Below are 18,260 nucleotides of genomic sequence, written 5' to 3' on the forward strand. Positions count from 1 at the left end.
GCAAGGTCTACTATATAATACTTGTAAATGAGACTCAGACGTGTAAGAAAAACAAGATCAAGCAACTGGATAGCACATTTATCATTATTAGCTCAGTGTTAAATGAAAAAATATTTAACATTTGTTAACACGTGAACACACAAAAGTACCGGAAAATTGTACCAATTATTATCCGTATCAAAGCCCAGGTACCGGGAATTGGTACTAAATATGTTCAAATGTTACAGGTAGCCATCCTTAGTCTGCTTATGGCCAATTACGTCATCATTGGTGCCATAACAAAATCAAGGTTCGATACCCATCCTTACTCGTACGAAGCTTAGTGCGTCATCAGCAGGTTGCAACCTCGACTTAGACAAACTTTATTTATCCACAAGGGAAATGTTTTAATTGCAGTAGCTCAATTCCAAGAAAAATAACTACCATATTTTTGGGATTATACGTCGCTCCGGAGTATACGTCGCACCGGCCGAAAATGCATAATAAAGAAGGAAAAAAACATATATACGTCGCACTCGAGTATAAGTCGCATTTTTGGGGGAAATTTATTTGAAAAAATCCAACACCAAGAATAGACATTTGAAAGGCAATTTAAAATAAATAAAGAATAGTGAACAACAGGCTGAATAAGTGTACGTTATATGACGCATAAATAACCAACTGAGAATGTGCCTGGTATGTGAACGTAACATATTATGGTAAGAGTCATTCAAATAACTATAACATATAGAACATGCTCTACGTTTACCAAACAATCTGTCACTCCTGATCGCTAAATCCGATGAAATCTTCTTCCTCGTTGTCGCTCCTGGTATGTCCTTTCTTTCTGCTACTCGATCGCCGTTTTCTGCTGCATATTTCACTACGTCCAGTTTGTAATCTGCAGTATATGATTTCCTTTTTGGTGCCATTTTTGTTCAGCCCTTCTCAGTTTTTATAAGTTACCGCCAATGTTCAAATGATCCATTTTAATAGCTACGGCAGTAGCATATAGCAGTTAGCATCCCATGACCCACAATGCACTTCTGCCATGACACTCCCCCGCCGAATTCTTATTGGTTGACGTGTGTATGACGATTGCTGACATTTGCTTCGTCTCTTCCGTGAATTAGATAAATAATATTATTTGATATTTTGGATAATGTGTTAATAATTTCACATATAAGTGGCTCCGGAGTATATGTCGCACCTACGGCCAAACTATGAAAAAAACTGATTTATAATCCGAAAAATACGGTACTAAAAGTACTATCCATCCATCCATCCATTTCCTACCGCTTGTCCCGTTCGGGGTCGCGGGGGTGCTGGAGCCCATCTCAGCTGCATTCGGGCGGAAGGCGGGGTACACCCTGGACAAGTCGCCACTTCATCACAGGGCCAACACAGATAGACAGACAACATTCACACTCACATTCACACACTAGGGCCAATTTACTGTTGCCAATCAACCTATCCCCAGGTGCATGTCTTTGGAGGTGGGAGGAAGCCGGAGTACCCGGAGGGAACCCACGCAGTCACGGGGAGAATATGCAAACTCCACTCAGTTTGCATGTTCTAGTACTATGAAAGAGGAAAAATAAACAATACCTATTTTATAAAAGCAATAAAATATACTAGGAATACAATAGAATGGAATATACAGGATTTTAATAAATACAAATAGATGGCAAGAGTCACATAAATGTACTTGTTGGAAAATAGCAAGTTGTGCAAAATGAACTGACACATTGGACAATTTAAAACAGTTGAGAGAAGGTCAAATGAAGTTCACTTGTAAAGATTACAGTGCATTTTTGCTTCATCCTTAAATTTAATCCAAAAGCTCAATACCCTGAACTTTTCATGAGTAGTGTGTTTACAGTGTATTCTAAATGGATTATACTGAAGGTAATTGATTTCTAAAATGGAAATCCTTGACTCTGAAAGCATATTTTTTTCCCAGCTTTATTTGTGTGAGCTGCAGTAGTTGACTGTGCTGAATGCAATCATGTGTTTTCTGTCTTCTCCTACCCCAGACCGAGATGGCCATGTACAAGGATGTGTGCGACTACATGTTGTTCGCTCTCGCTGCGTACGGCTGGCCCATGTATCTGATGAGGAAGCCAGCCTGCGGACTGTGCCGCCTCGTTAGCACCTGCCCGTAAGCCCTCAACCATATAGTCACTCGCTTTTGATCAATTTGGGTCTCCGGGGCACTTCAGCGAGCGTCATATCTTGCATGCGTCAACACTTGCTAAACGGTAATCCACCGAGGCGGTTGTACCCGTAACCTGACTCAAAGCGAGAGTGTATTAAGCACATACTTACACAGATTAACTGTAATGGTATTTTGTATTTTACACATGTTAAATGTCAGTTTCTTTTTTTTTTTTTTTTTTAAACCACTGTGTGTTTTTCCTTTTTCTCTCCCAGCTGCACGTCCGTGTCCGGCTCGCGTTTGTCCCAGTCAGTGACAGTGGAGGAGGACAATTGTTGTAGTTGTAACGTTTTGGCCATACGCAGATATTTCCTGGACGAGGAGCGCAAGCAAGTTCACATTGTCTACACGTCCTGCCATGATGCTGTGAGTATTCCAACGTCACCGTCAAAGCATTTGCGGTTGTTTGCGGTACTTCCTCATACAAAGTCTAATTATTGTGGGGCACTCCTGAGGTATGTAAAAAGTAAGCACACAATTCCACTTAGTGGCAATACACGATCAATTAAAGTGAACCCGCAGGGATCCATTGGGATCAATTAAAGAGAACCCTCAAATATGTTTTCTTTATATACTATGATAGAAGACCATATTATATTTATGAATGTAATATTAAAGTTACTACAGTGCATCCGGAAAGTATTCACAGCGCTTCACTTTTTCCACATTTTATGTTACAGCCTTATTTCAAAATTGAATACATTTGTTTTGTTCTCAAATTTCTACAGACAATACCTCATGTTAACAATGTGAAGTTTTTTTTTTTCTCTTTGCAAAATTTTTAAAAGGCTCCAGCAACCCCCGCAACCCGGAGAGGGACAAGCGTTAGAAAATGGATGGATGGATGGATATCAAAAATTAAAAAAATACATAAGGATAAAGTATTCACAGCCTTTGCTCAATACTTTGTTGATGCATTTTTGGCAGCATCATGATTTTGGGATGTTTTTCAGCAGCAGAAAGTGAGAGACTTGTCAGGATAGAGGGAAAAATGAATGCAGCAATGTACATAAACATCCTGGATAAAAAAGCAACACTTCCCACCTAACCTGATGGAGCTTGAGAAGTGCTACAAAGAGGAATGGGCGAAACTTCCCAAAGATAGGTGTGCCAAGCTTGTGAAATCGTATTCAAAAAGACTTTAGGCTGTAATTGCTGCCAAAGGTGCATCAACAAAGTATTGAGCAAAGGCTGAGAATGTGATTTTTTTATTTTTTTATAAATTTGCCAAATTAAAAAAACAACATTGTCATATTGTCTGTAGAATGTTGAGAAAAATATGAATGTATTCCATTTTGGAATAAGGCTGTAACATAACAAAATGTAGAAAAAAGGGAAGCTCTGTGAATACTTTCCGGATGGACTGTATACATATGACCCCTTTGGCAGCTATGTTTCATTGTAATGGGGTCACTGAGAAACATGTACTCAGCAAACAAATTGTTCTTTTTAAGCAGTTCCCTTTTAGTTCCCTTGTTGCTTTAAAGTGATGATAAATGACGGTTACGCGACTTCAAGCGCGCTGCAATCAGTGGTGCAGAAAGTGATTATGCACCAAGGGCCCTATTCTCCCGTTTGAGCTGAAGTCTTTTTTTACGCGCCTGAAGGTACACACATTTCCTTTATTCGTATTATCCCATCCAGCCTGCGGCCAAAGTGCTTAGGTCTGGAATGAAGGCGGGTTCATTAATAATGAGGCGGACTTTGCCAAGACGCTTTTTTTTTCTTTGTTGTGTAAAAGTTGTGGAGAATGGAGTTGTATTACTGCAACACTTGTGAATATAATTGAGATCCAGAAAAAAGATAACACTTTAGATTTGAAAAGGCCGTTTCAATCCAAGCAGTTCTTACGTGTGTGTGTGTGTGTGTGTGTGTGTGTGTGTGTGTGCGTGCGTGTGTTTGTGTGTTTGTGTGTGTGTGTGTGTGTGTGTGTGTGTGTGTGTGTGTGTGTGTGTGTGTGTGTGTGTGTGTGTGTGTGTGTGTGTGTGTGTGTGTGTGTGTGTGTGTGTGTGTGTGTGTGTGTGTGTGTGTGTGTGTGTGTTGTCATAGTGATGTAGTGTGTGTATACACAGGCAACAGCATGTTCTTCCTGGCTGGATGTTAATTCTAATCTGTAAATGAAACTGTGTTTCACTTATTATAACCACCTAATGTTGTCTGTGATGTTAAGTGTTCTGTTTAGTACAAATATTTGTGAACCTGTGATGCATCAGGATGGTCTTTTTGCTGTTTAAGTGTATTTGAATGTGTGTTTTTGTGTGCTTGTGAGGAGCAGCGTGATAGTTGAGTTTGATATTAGCTGTCAAAAACTCATCGAAACAATACATAGATGCTACATTATTTATGTATTTTATATTAAACAGTCACATTGTTCGGTCCAGATGTATTGAACGTTCGATATACACGACCAATGTACGAGCAGTTCCCTTCCACTGTGGTCGCAATCAACAAAGTTCTAAAGCTTAGTGATATATCAGATATATCAGATTGTAGGTGGGGGGGTTTTTACCCTTCACGTTCATATTTAGCTGTGTTTGTTGCATTTTTGTTGCATTTTGCTTGATTGTAAAATATGTCGATCGAGAGGGGCTATGACATACATATTCTGTCAATATTGAGTGTTTTATTGTTCATAGTTAATATTGTAAATCCTGCATTCTTTATTTATGTACATTCTGGGTGTCTCATTCAGTAAAAAAAATTTTAAATTCCATTCCTTTTTTTTAAGGTGGTCTGTCATAACGTTTTTAGCATTCAATCAGACATTATTGTGAGATTTGGTATTAGTGTTCCTAAATATAGATATAGACACATTTTTTTCTCTAAATTTGGCCCCCGATTCAAAATTATTGCCCAGGCCTGCTCTAGGGATTGTTCTCCGCCCAACTATGGTTAGGAAACACTGACTTAGAGGATTGTAAAATTCCCCATATCAACTCGGAGCAACAGAATTAACCTTGAAAAATTCTCTGGCATGGTTTTATATTTTAAGATTACTGATTCACTCACTTTGCTGTCAATCAAAAAGGGATTCCGCCTCAGACTGATCATTCAATGATTATGCTGAAGCCCAGTGTCCAGGCCAGCTGAAGCCAACCCTACTTTCTATTCGCTTCCAGAAACGCCAAGCATCGGATGGACAGGACAGTCATGCATTTATCCAATGACTATCTAGTTTGGCAGTAGTGAAACAATGCTATGCTCCCCCATTGAAGTCAATGGGCGCTCAGCTTCAACACTGCTTAATGCACAGTGAAGAAAGTCTCATCATTCTAGCACATCCATCCATCCATTTTCTACCGCTTAATCCCTTCGGGGTCACGGGGGGCGCTGGAGCCTATCTCAGCTACAATCGGGCAGAAGGCGGGGTACACCCTGGACAAGTCGCCACCTCATCGCAGATTCTAGCACATATTTACTCAATACAATTTAACAACAAAAGTACATAATTCACCACTTATTTTATTTTATATTTTAGTCTTAGAGCAATTGCCACTGAAATCTAATGTATTCTATCTTATAAGGCAAACGTTTCTGTACAAGTCCAAGTATAGCAAACATCGTAAAGTTAAAAAACAGGGTCGCAGATTGATGAGGTAAATGTTTCCAATGTTCTGCTGACTCAATAACCGTGGCGTTCCAAACCTCCTCTGGCATGAACACTTACACTAAAGCTGTGCACCAGAAGCTTAATGGCAGATGTTTCCATGAAATCCTTCCATCACCAAGCGCAATGAAAATAATTGGCTGGAATAATGTAACCTTTTCTAACTTTTACAATAATGAAAACATGTTCTGTGGAGTAGGAAATAACACCTCTAATTTGCATAATTAGCCATGAGGCATGTGCATCAAAACATGAAGAGCAAAAAAAAGTCTGTTAAAACAGCAGAAACATTAATTGATAACTGTAAATTAACAATGGGTTCATGATGTGTCATTAAAAGGGACACCTCTCTGTTTTGACAGCAGATCTGTCACATTCTGCCATGATTTGGTTTGGATTTACCACAGGATTGAAATACATTGCTGCGTGTAGGATCAATAAAGTCTTTATTAATAAATTAGTTCAATATACAAAAAAGGGTTGAGCAGAGCTGTACATAAGGATGGGTGTCGCTTATATTTTAACCGATACTCTTACCAAATCTGTACTTTTAAAACGGTGCTGGTGTTTCCATGCTTTATAATTCTATAAAATTTGGTGACTTCAAGTTACTAGTTATTCAAATACATTAATAATATCAATAAAATCATAACTGAGTAATACATTCAAAAATATGGAATACATTCCACAACAACTTGCAGCAATACAGAACATAGAAAACGTGCAAAAAACGTCTCACTTGTGTAGTAATGTCTGACATTCACAATTCCGGGAGTTTGTGAATGCATCTCGCTCGCCATAACCGTCTTTGGTGCATAATGAGGAAGTGCTGTATTGTTGTTGGTTACTGACGGGAAGAGTCGCTAAATTGGTCGTTCTTCCCTTTTTAAAAAACAAACAAAAAAAAAAAACGTTTGCGTTGCCGATCCCTTCTGCTGCTTCTTCTTATTCTCTGGCAGACCATGTGAGATACGTGAGAAACCAAATTGGAACGACCAGCTTCATTCTTGTAACGGTTTGATATTTCACTACTTTTTACACAACTTTCTCTAACAAGGAACTGAAGAGCAAAGTTGTGTGTAAGTAGTGAAACATTGAACACTTGTAAATTTAAAAAAAGCTACAATTAGGGTGAGATTTAGTGCATTTTAGGTTTATGCTGATATGTCACCCGAAAGCCATATATCCCTTTTTGTGAGTAGTGTAATCACCTTGCCAACTTTTTGGTAGGGAGTACATTTGATTATAATTACTTTGATTGTAATTATTTTTATTGCCAAATGTTACGTTCACATTGATGTCCAGTGGACGCGAGTTTAGGTGCAAGCATTCACGTTTGTCTCTTCCCCACCCCCAGTTTATCCTTGTCTATTTAATTAGCAGTCTTCTATCCATCTTTCATTTAGGTTTACGAGACCCCATTTTTTGTGGCAGTGGATCATGAGAAGAAAAAGGTGGTCATCAGTATCAGAGGAACCCTATCTCTAAAGGTGACCGTCAACATCTCACTAAGAATTGCTAAAGCTTACAAACTTGTTTACTTCATCGTGTGGCCTAAAGCAGTGTTCAGATAACTCTCATCGTTTCTGCTCGGCACCTAAGCAGTCAGAGTCAAATATAAATGTCCTTTCCATTGTTTACATAACACTGAAGGAAACTCGTGCTGCAAAAACTGGGATTGACCCATCTGAGATGACTCATGACTGCGTCACAAGGCAAACCTCTCATCCCACAGCCTCTAATTCTATGCCAATCACAACATATTCCTCTTTTAGTTAAGCATGGAATGCATAAACATGATGAAAGGATCACATTTTTCTCTGACTAAATCAACTCTTTGACACTTTTTATTCTCTGCTTTTGGCTGATTTTTCTTTTATGTCTTGCGTGTGGGATCAGGATGCTTTGACTGATCTGACGGGGGATTCTGAGCGTTTGCCGGTGGAGGGGCAACAAGGGACCTGGCTTGGTCACAAGGTGAGAGCTAGATCACCCACTTTCTAATATGACTTGAATTGCCTGAGCTTATTAGAGCAGACTTCGGGTGTGCCGCACTTAACCCTTTTGTCTCTCTCCTCTCAGGGGATGGTTTACTCAGCAGAGTACATCAAGAAGAAACTGGAGCAGGAGATGATATTGTCCCAAGCCTTTGGGAGAGACTTGGTACATGATTACTTTCTTGTGCAATAGCATCTTACTGCAGCTTACAAAGAATGATTATTCCAGAAATAGTGTGCCAGTGTGATGACTCAGGCTGTCTCTCACAGAACAAGGGCACCATGCATTACGGGCTGGTGATTGTTGGCCATTCTCTTGGTGCCGGCACTGCTGCTATTCTCTCCTTCATGCTGAGACCCCAGTATCCCACACTTCACTGCTACTCTTACTCCCCACCTGGTGGCCTTCTGAGGTAAGTTTACTAAGCATATCCCAAAAATTGATGAAAATGGTCTGTTTAGTATCTGAATGCTTTACCGTCAACAGAACAGTATCAGTATGGGCCAAATTCCGTAAAAAAATGTGAGTGGACAATGCTGATTAATGCATTTTAATAACGATCACAAAAAATTATTCCCTCTGGCTGACACTTGATGTATTTTTGGTAAGCGACTAATTGTGTATGTCCATACACAGTCCGCAGCCGCGACCCTAATTTAATATTGCATTTCCTACAAGTACAATTATCACTGGAGGACAAGGCTTAAATATGTTAAGCCTGGTATGTACTCTCGCGTCAAGTAGCTTGCGTCCCGTCTGACGATGTCTTGATTCGTTTTTAAACGATGCAACTTCCTGTTGGCCATAACATGTTTTGTAAAATAATAAATAAAATGTAATATTTAGCAAGGAAGGACAGCCAGCAAATGCTACTTCACCAATGTTGAAGACAGTTTATATGAATCTGAAATTGTATTTATTAAATACGCAATCCGATCAATGAGCATGACACTTTGCTTGATAAAAAAAATACTTTACAGTTAATTTTTTTGCGCATGTATGCATTTTATTTCTTAGATAAGCAAGTGACGCTGATTCGGTAGAGTGGCCCATGTGTTTGTGTACAAAGACCCACTGTATGTGATTGTTCCGCTTATCTGTGTCACTGTACAGTAGATACTGTATGTTTGCTGAGTCACATGTCTGCAGGGCACCTACTTTATATCATTACAGTGTATTCTATTCTGTGAGCTCACGCTTGACAAACGTTTCTTTTGGATTTGTGCGGACAAAGCAGATGTGCATTGAAGTTGCTTTCTCTTGTCGGGAAGAGTTTCTGCTCTACTGTATTTTTTGTTGAATACTTACCTTGTGCATTGAGTTACTTCCATTAATGAAGTAATGTTTGTGTGCAACTTTCTGGATCCAGTTTTTGATACATTGGCTTGGAATGAACGGTTTATAAGAGCAATTCTGCATGTGTGTTGTTTGGATCATGGGTGCAGATGGCCCTCGGGACGGGAGGCGTGATACCAATCCGTTCTTTTCACTTTTCCTACATAAGATGACACATTTTTTAAATTGATTTTCATTCTAGTGTGTTCGAAATGTACACAAATGTCGGAATTTTATTCAGGGTCCTTAAAGAGGAACTGATAGCTGCACCTACTGCAATCACTTTCTGCAACTACTACTATGGGAGAATATAGAACAATTCAATAAGATGATGACAATGTAACAACATTCTGTTTGTGGACAAAGAGAGATACAGCCACCATAGCATGTTCAATAGCTTTATTTACTAAATGCTAACAACATGCATTCAATAGGATGTGCATTCGCTCCCACTGAGGCATGTACTGCCATTGCTAGCACAGCTATCGCTTCACTTCCTTTGCTGACGTCGCACGTCACTTGGCAACAAGCGCCGCTTTTTAAAGGGGTCAAATTATTTGAAAACACTTTCTTGTGGTCTACATAACATGTAATGGTGGTTCTTTTGTCAACATTTTAAAAACCCCAAAACCAGTGAAGTTGGCACGTTGTGTAAATCGTAAATAAAAACAGAATACAATAATTTGCAAATCCTTTTCAACCTATATTCAATTGAATAATCTGCAAAGACAAGATACTTAGCGTTCGAACTGGAAAACTTTATTTTTTGCAAAAATTAGCTCATTTGCACGACCCCGAAAGGGACAAGCGGTAGAAAATGGATGGATGGATGGATAGAAGTTGATGCCTGCAACATGTTTCAAAAAAGCTGGCACAAGTGGCAAAAAAGACAAAGAAAGTTGAGGAATGCTCATCAAACACTTATTTGGAAAATCCCAAAGGTAAACAGGCTAATTGGCAACTGGTGGGTGCCATGATTGGGTATAAAAGCAGCTTCCATGAATTACTTAGTCTTTCACAAACAAAGATTGGGCGAGGGTCACCACTTTGTGAACAAATGCGTAAGCAAATTGTCGAACAGTTTAAGAACAACATTTCTCAACGATAATTTAGGGATTTTACCATCTACGGTCCGTAATATCATCAAAAGGTTCAGAGAATCTGGAGAAATCACTGCACGTAACGTTGAATGCCCGTGACCTTGGATCCTTCAGGTGGTACTGCATCAAAAAGCGACATCAGTGTGTAAAAGATATCACCACATAGGCTCAGGAACAATTCAGAAAACCACTGTCAGTAACTACAGTTTGTCGCTACATCTGTAAGTGCAAGTTAAAACTCTACTATGCAAAGCGAAAGCCATTTATCAACAACACCCATAAACGCTGCCGGCTTCGCTGGGCCCGAGCTCATCTAAGATGGACTCATGCAAAATATAAAAGTGTTCTGTGGTCTGACGAGTCCACATTTCAAATTGTTTTTGGAAACTGTGAACGTTGTGTCCTCCAGAACAAAAAGGAAAAGAACCATCCGCATAGTTCTTGGCGTAAAGTTCAAAAGCCAGCATCTGTGAGGTTTATTAGTGCCCAAGCCATGGGTAATAATTTACACACCTGTGAAGGCACCATTAATGCTGAAAGGTACATACAGGTTTTGGAGCAACATATGTTGCCATCCAAGCAACGTTACCATGCAATGCGAAGCCACATGTTACAACAGCGGCGCTTCATAGTAAAAGAGTGCGGGTACGAGACTGGCCTGCCTGTAGTCCAGACTTGTCTCCCATTGAAAATGTGTGGCGCATTATGAAGCATAAAATACCACAACGGCGACCCCGGACTGTTGAACAACTTAAGCTGTACATCAAGCAAGAATGGGAAAGAATTCCACCTGAAAAGCTTCAAAAATTGGTGTCCTCAGTTCCCAAACGTTTACTGAGTGTTGTTAAAAGGAAAGGCCATGTAACACAGTGGTAAAAACGCCCCTGTGCCAACTTTTTTGCACTGTGTTGCTGCCATTAAATTCTAAGTTAATGATTATTTGCAAAAAAAAAAGAAGTTTCTCAGTTCGAAAATTAAATATCTTGTCTTTGTAGTCTATTCAATTGAATATAAGTTGAAAAGGAATTGCAAATTATTGTATTCTGTTGTTTTTTACAATTTACACAACGTGCCAACTTCACTGGTTTTGGGTTTTGTACATAGACTATGTTCTATGGACCATTTTCAAGCCGCTTTCTGACCGTCTCCTCAGGATGCGCCGATTTGTGGGCGGTCTTATTTACATGGCTCAACTTCGACAGCGTCTTCTCCCAGTCGGCCATGTTGTAGTCCTGAGTGCTTCTCATATGGAGTTTACTAACCAATTTTGTTTAAATTAAGTTGATATCATTTGCGGACAGCTTGGTCCCCCGAATTCAAAAATCGTTTCTGGTTTAGACCATATGTTTTTTCGTTTTTCTTTGTGTTACCAATCAGTTTGGAGTGTGTATCTGTGAAACACATGAATAGTAATGGTTGGTTTTTGGGATGTATGGTATTCTGAGTTCTTAAAAAGAACAAGAATGTACACCGAACTGAACACCACGTCACAAAATTTGAGGGGTGGAGGTTTAAAAGTAAAACCTGTTTGAACAGAACAGTGTGGTACGGCCACAAGTCAAACCAAAGTGTTAGCTTCATATTATTTAGCAACAATTAATTTTTTCCACATCTTACTGTATTATACACAGTGTTGGGACTAACGCATTACAAAGTAGCGCGTTACTGTAACGCCGTTAGTTTCGGCGGTAACTAGTAATCAGTTACTGTTACTACATGATGCGTTACTGCGTTATTTTACGTTATTTTGTATGTTGTATCGGCTAGAAACAGAAGATCTGAGTGTGTTTTTTTGGAGCGCTGCGGACCGCGGTGGAAAAGAAGAGGCGTGCTTTCTGTGGGTGGGGGTTGGGGGGGGAGACGTTCCTCCAGGGCCTATGTACTTCGGGGCTAACAACCTTCACTTTACCCGGAAGTTGGTCTTTACAGCTGAGGGTGAATAACGAGGCCGGCGGTTTTTTGCAACTTTGTGACTTTATTGGACGCAGCCATCCACCAAGCTAGAGCACCTGCACGCACTCACTGTCGCCGGTCCCTCACTTCTCTCGCCCACTCACTCACTGACGTCACTCACCTCACATGTATATCTTAAAGGGCCACACTCACACACACATACGCTACTCTCATAACAACTAACAAGACATCATGGTGGAGCCAGAAGTCGAGTGTCTTAACATTCTCACTACTTTTCTTTTGTCGAGCACAAAGAAACTAACATTTTAGTTAAATGTAAGTTGTGTCTTGGATCAAAGATCCTATCTACTTAAAATTAAAGTGTCATTATGTTGCAACTATTTAAAATAGTTTTGTCAATTTGTTCTGGCCTGAAATAAATTGGCCCTTTGAAACATATCTTTGTCTTTGTGTGTTGTATGTAGACCACATTGTTTGTTTGTTGTATGTAGACCACATTGTTTGTGTGTTGTATGTAGACCACATTGTTTGTGTGTTGTATGTAGACCACATTGTTTGTGTGTTGTATGTAGAGCACATTGCTTAGCAGAGTTCAGTGATGCAAATGCATGTCAAGTTGATCAACACATTGTATTATTCTCCAGTGCAATAACAGTACTGAAATGAAGGCTAAAAGGGCATCAATGGGAGCCTTAAAAAACAAGGGGGAAAAAAGAAGTAACTGAATAGTTACTTTTCACAGTAACGCATTACTTTTTGGTGTAAGTAACTGAGTTAGTAACTGAGTTACTTTTTAAATAAAGTAACTAGTAACTGTAACTAGTTACTGGTTTTCAGTAACTAACCCAACACTGATTATACATTTAGCCCTTAAAGAAAGTTTGGATTAGGGATCAGATATTTGAACCAGTTAAGGTTCTACATTGTATTCAGCTTGCACTTCCACACTTTTACTTCATGTGATGTATACCAATGTCTCCATCTTCTGTGCAACCAGTGAGGATGCCATGGAGTACTCCAAAGAGTTTGTCACCTCTGTGGTACTCGGAAAAGATCTGGTGCCAAGGTATCTTTATCACTTTGTACATAGTAGGAACAGTCCTTAGCATTATGGATTCATCACATACATACTTAATCTATTACTGGTGTCTTTTAGACTGGGCTTGTCGCAACTGGAGGGGTTCCGTCGCCACCTTCTAGAAGTCCTACAGAAAAGTAACAAGCCAAAGGTACGCTGCTGAAAACTCTTTTCTGTATACATACACACTTACAAAGTTGGAATGAGAGTAAAAAATCACTAATGAAATTTGCAATGCCACACATGTAAGGAAAAATTAATAAGAAATCCAGAGAGATTGGAAGAGTAACAGAAAGGTGTAGGTTACTGTAGGGATGTAAATATAAACATTATTGATTAACGCGATAAAATTTACGACTGTTTTAAATTACAATGATCGAAAAATTGTCATTGATAATCTCACTTTTATAAACTCACAGACTGACTAGCGCTCATGTAGCTCGCTAGCTTAAATGCTAACATGAATACAAAAGAGACATTAACATCTTTCCCCATTAAGAAACTGCGCCAAAGTAAACTTGTACTGTATGAACACATTGCTTTCTGAGCAACTAAGATATTCAATTGTGCACATCATATCTACAGTCTGTGCTCTGTTAGAACAGAGTGATCAATCTATACTCTCAGAGGAGTACAAGACTGAGGTGTTTTTATGGCGCGTTCAAGGACCGCTTAACAGAGTAGGACGCCACAATATACTTTAGTTATTTAAAAATAACAACTTTATCAAAAGATATAAGTGTATGTGTAAGTACTTTTTGAGCACATTCAACAATATCGCGATAATGATAACCGTGATCATTTTGGTCACAGTAACCGAGATATGGAATTTTTATATCGTTAAATGCCTAGATTACTGCATGCTTTTATGGACAATTGGACATATCAAGTGGAGATGCAATGATTAAATCTATTAATTTGATTGGTATTTTGTTCCTTTTATGATTGCTTATATAGTTCAATTAAAAAACATTTTTAAAATCTTGTATATTTCTAGTAAGTAAATTTAACGAGAATGCCAGGAACTTAAAATAAACGTGCATGGGAGCGGTGTACCTACGGTGATGTAGGTCACGCTTCGGGTGAGGTGGCCTGTGTATTTGTGTGGCGGAAACAGTGGAGTGCCGAGAGACATAGCTCAAAGAAGAGGGAGAAAGAGAGCAAAGGGCCCAAAGAAAGCGAGAAAAGGTGTCAAAAGTTTTGCAATCATTTAAAAGTGAAAAAATTGCACTGTCAAACAGCGCTAGCATTTCACAATAGTACTATATTAATGATGCCGAATTACCAGAAAGCATCCTATTCCTAATAATAGCAGAAAACAAGTAGAAACAAGGTGTACTATTTTGGTAGATAATGCCATCTTGTATGTTTGACTTAAATTACAAATGTTTTATTCTTATATCGTAGCATCTACTAAAAATCAAACATCACTCCTCTAATTAGTACCTTATGTATATGTGTTAAATACATTGCCACTTAGTTATCATAGTCTTTTTGTATAATTGAGTTCCCGATGTATTATTTATTACTTGGTTTTAGGCTACACAGTTATTTTTTATTTTACTTTTTAACTTTAAAAATATAAGTAATATGTAGTGATGCTCCCTTAGTAAAATTACTATTTGTATGCTGTGTGTATTTGTAAGAATAAAGATCAAGAGAAAAATATATTTTTTATTTATTTAAATATTTTTCCTATAAGAGGCTTTTCATATAAGATGCATTGAGGCTATAAAGTGTTTAATTTGACTATTCGGTTACTCGAACAAATTAATCGATAATCGATTAGTCAATTACTAAAATAATTGATAGCTGCAGCCCTAATATTAAATTAAGGTCACCTGTAAGTGTATTTTAGCTTCATCCTGAAATTTCACCCGAAAGCTGAACATCCCCTATTTTATTGTTAGTCTAGGGTTGAGAAGCTTCTTCATGAAACAGTCTTTCACAAAGTATTAAATATGTTTTGATCCAACAGTGGAGGATCATTGTGGGAGGCACCAAATGCATCCCAAAATCGGAGCTTCCACTTGAGGAGGATGATCCTCCGACTCAGCAAGCAGCACCCCCCAGCAGTCGCCTGTGGCTCCACCCAAGTGACCTCAGCATCGCCCTCTCCGCCTCGACTCCCCTCTACCCTCCTGGCCGAATCATCCATGTGGTTCACAACCATCCTCCAGAAACCTGGTGAGAGCGCTGATTTCCGGGCTCCCCTTTATTGTGTGTGTAAAATTCGATGCCACCCACTGGTTTTCCAATCCCTTCCTCAGTAGTTGCTTGAAAAGGACCGTTTCAAGCTGTTTACCGTTAAAATGGCAACCAAACAATTCAATGTGCGTCCAAGCAGACAGAAAGATTTTTGCTGCTAATGCTCTTGTCTAATTTATGCCATTTAATTTGACACATTTAGCTATCATTTTGTTCCCAATGTTGTTTTTTTAGCTAATGTGTCTAGTTTGTCACATTGTCGTGTTATTGTTTTCAGTAATGCCTCCCACATGTTTGCTTGGCTGTCAAAAGAAAAGATGATGAGGGGAGGTGTTGAGTCAATGTGTTTTTACTTTGTCGGTCTTATTGATTGACAGGCATTTTCTCTCTCTTTCTCTCTCCCCATATAGCTTTGGTCAGGAAGAGCCAACATATTCGGCTCTTTGGGGGGACAACAAGGCTTTCAATGAGGTCATCATATCACCTGCCATGCTTAATGAGCACATGCCTCTCATGGTGATGGAGGGCCTCAACAAGGTTTGTCTTAGTCGTGTGCATGTTGTTGATTCTCCTCTCTTCACTGACGCGGTGCTGGGATTTTCTTGTCGTTATCAAATTATAGAATACAAATCTCCATTAATTATATGTACTGTATTTATTATTAATGGAATAATACCACTGTTACTACCCATCTAGAGCCAGGGATGTCAAAACAAATACCTCCCAAACTTATTTTTGTGAATTCCCAAACAAAAAAAATATATTTGTGAACAATTATGGCAATTCACGATATAAGCAATATCAACAAAATAATTTAATTTCCCATATTCAAAAATGAAGGCTATAGTCAATCTGCTTAATCTTCTTACACCAAAAGCCATCCTTTGTCCATTTCTTAAACAACATAACAATATTGACAATTTGAACAATACAGCAATAAACAGATATTTGTAAAAAAAAAAAAAAAAGCAACATACAGTAGAACCTTGATTTACGAACTTAAGTGGTTTTGAACTGGGTTTGTAAATAGAAACGTTTGTATATTATAGCAAAGTTCTCCATAGGAAACAATTCAAACATGAACATTGGGTTCCAGCCTTGACAAATGTCCAAGTTTTAGTCAAAGTTTGTATACTTTGAACACAATATAAAGCGCTGTACCGTACTGTATACAAAACAAACATAACAAGGGGGTGTTTTTTATTTTTTTGTTTAGTAACAAAGCCAAAACAACAACTAGCTGAACCGTCATACTCATTTGTAGCCACTCTGCCGACACGCACACACACTGTCATTAGCCCTGTGGTTCACTCACAGCTTGAAATCACAAAACTCCTTAACTTTGACAGCCAGGTCACTGATTAGAAACCAAAGAAAAAATCCACTTAACCTTGTTGGTTAATATTCTTTGTGTGCAGCGTAAGGGAGGGGTATCGGGGAAAGGCAGTGTCGACAACACTGTAGATAGTTACTGAATGTTTCATGTCTTGTCCATTGCTTTCTTTGGACTGGTATTGAGCTAGCGAAACAAGAAACATGTTTTAAAAAGGCTAATAAAGCTTCAAACGCACACAAAGTAGCACAGTAGCAAACAGGAGCACTGCATACTTGCCAACCTTCACGATTTTTCCGGGAGACTCCCGAATTTCAGTGCCCCTCCCGAAAATCTCCCGGGGCAACCATTGTCCCGAATTTCTCCCGATTTTCACCCCGACAACAATATTAAGGCTGTGCCATGATGGCACTGCCTTTAGCGTCCTCTACAACCTGTCGTCGCTTCCGCTTTTTCACCATACAAACAGCGTACCGGCTCAGTCCCATGTTGTATGCGGCTTCTGCAGGCACACGTAAGTGACTGCAAGACATACTTGATCAACAGCCATACAGGTCACACTGAAGGTGGACGTATAAAGAACTTTAACACTGTTACAAATATGCGCCACACTGTGAACCCACACCAAACAAGAATGACAAACACATTTCGGGAGAACATCCGCACTGTAACGCAACATAAACACAACAGAACAAATACCCAGAATCCCTTGCAGTCTTAACTCTTCCGGGCTACAATATACACCCACGCTACCACCCAGCCCTCCCCACCCCCAAATCTCCCGAATTCGGAGGTCTCAAGGTTGGCAAGTATGGAGCACTGTGCTGACTGAGCAGTGAGCATCAGAGACAGAGAGCGATCAGCCGGCCACATTGGATGTTCATACACTGAGACAAGGTTCGTACACCAAAACACGTTTTTAGTTAGTAAAACAAAGAGTTCCTACAATTAAGGCTTTGTAAATCGAGCTTCCACTGTATTGATCTTATGCTAGTATCAATTCGTTACTGATACTATTCTTGTTATTGACATTTGGATCAATTGGCTCACTCGTAGTGCCTCATGCAGTAAGAAACATTCACTTATGAAAACAAATGAGGCCCAAGAATGATATTATTCCATTGTAGAGCAATATCCCAGCAGTAAGTAATACTGATTATTTGTTTTTGTTCCAGGGTTCCCCAATAGTTTTAAAGTATGATTTACCTGTAACCCACGGTGGTAGAGTAGAACCTCGATTTTCGTACTTAGTTGGTTCTTGAACATGGTTCGTAAACCAAAAAGTTTGTATAGTGAAGCAGAGTTCCCCTAAGAATCAATGTAAACATCAATAATTGGTTCTAGCCTCGACAAAAGTCGTTATTTTAGTAAAAAACTGCACATTTTGAAGAGACTATAATGTATATACATCCTGTATACATACTGTATATAAAACCAACATAAAGGGGTAATAGCACAACAATCTATTTTTTATCCAATCAGCACAACAA

General features: G+C 39.1%; 1 protein-coding gene across 2 annotated transcripts in view; it reads left to right on the plus strand.

The window, feature by feature from the left end:
- LOC133638765 (diacylglycerol lipase-alpha-like) overlaps window positions 1–18,260 on the plus strand; it is a 47,665-nt gene that overhangs the window by 12,335 nt on the left and 17,070 nt on the right. For both annotated transcript variants that reach the window (XM_062031699.1, XM_062031706.1), the window contains exons 8-17: window positions 2,016–2,140; window positions 2,413–2,563; window positions 7,211–7,294; window positions 7,704–7,781; window positions 7,887–7,967; window positions 8,072–8,214; window positions 13,149–13,217; window positions 13,308–13,380; window positions 15,208–15,416; window positions 15,848–15,974. In XM_062031699.1, coding sequence (XP_061887683.1) covers window positions 2,016–2,140; window positions 2,413–2,563; window positions 7,211–7,294; window positions 7,704–7,781; window positions 7,887–7,967; window positions 8,072–8,214; window positions 13,149–13,217; window positions 13,308–13,380; window positions 15,208–15,416; window positions 15,848–15,974 — 1,140 coding nt within the window. The remainder of the gene's footprint in view (window positions 1–2,015; window positions 2,141–2,412; window positions 2,564–7,210; window positions 7,295–7,703; window positions 7,782–7,886; window positions 7,968–8,071; window positions 8,215–13,148; window positions 13,218–13,307; window positions 13,381–15,207; window positions 15,417–15,847; window positions 15,975–18,260) is intronic.

Source organism: Entelurus aequoreus, linkage group LG02, assembly GCF_033978785.1.
Source record: "Entelurus aequoreus isolate RoL-2023_Sb linkage group LG02, RoL_Eaeq_v1.1, whole genome shotgun sequence".
NCBI lineage: Eukaryota > Metazoa > Chordata > Actinopteri > Syngnathiformes > Syngnathidae > Entelurus > Entelurus aequoreus.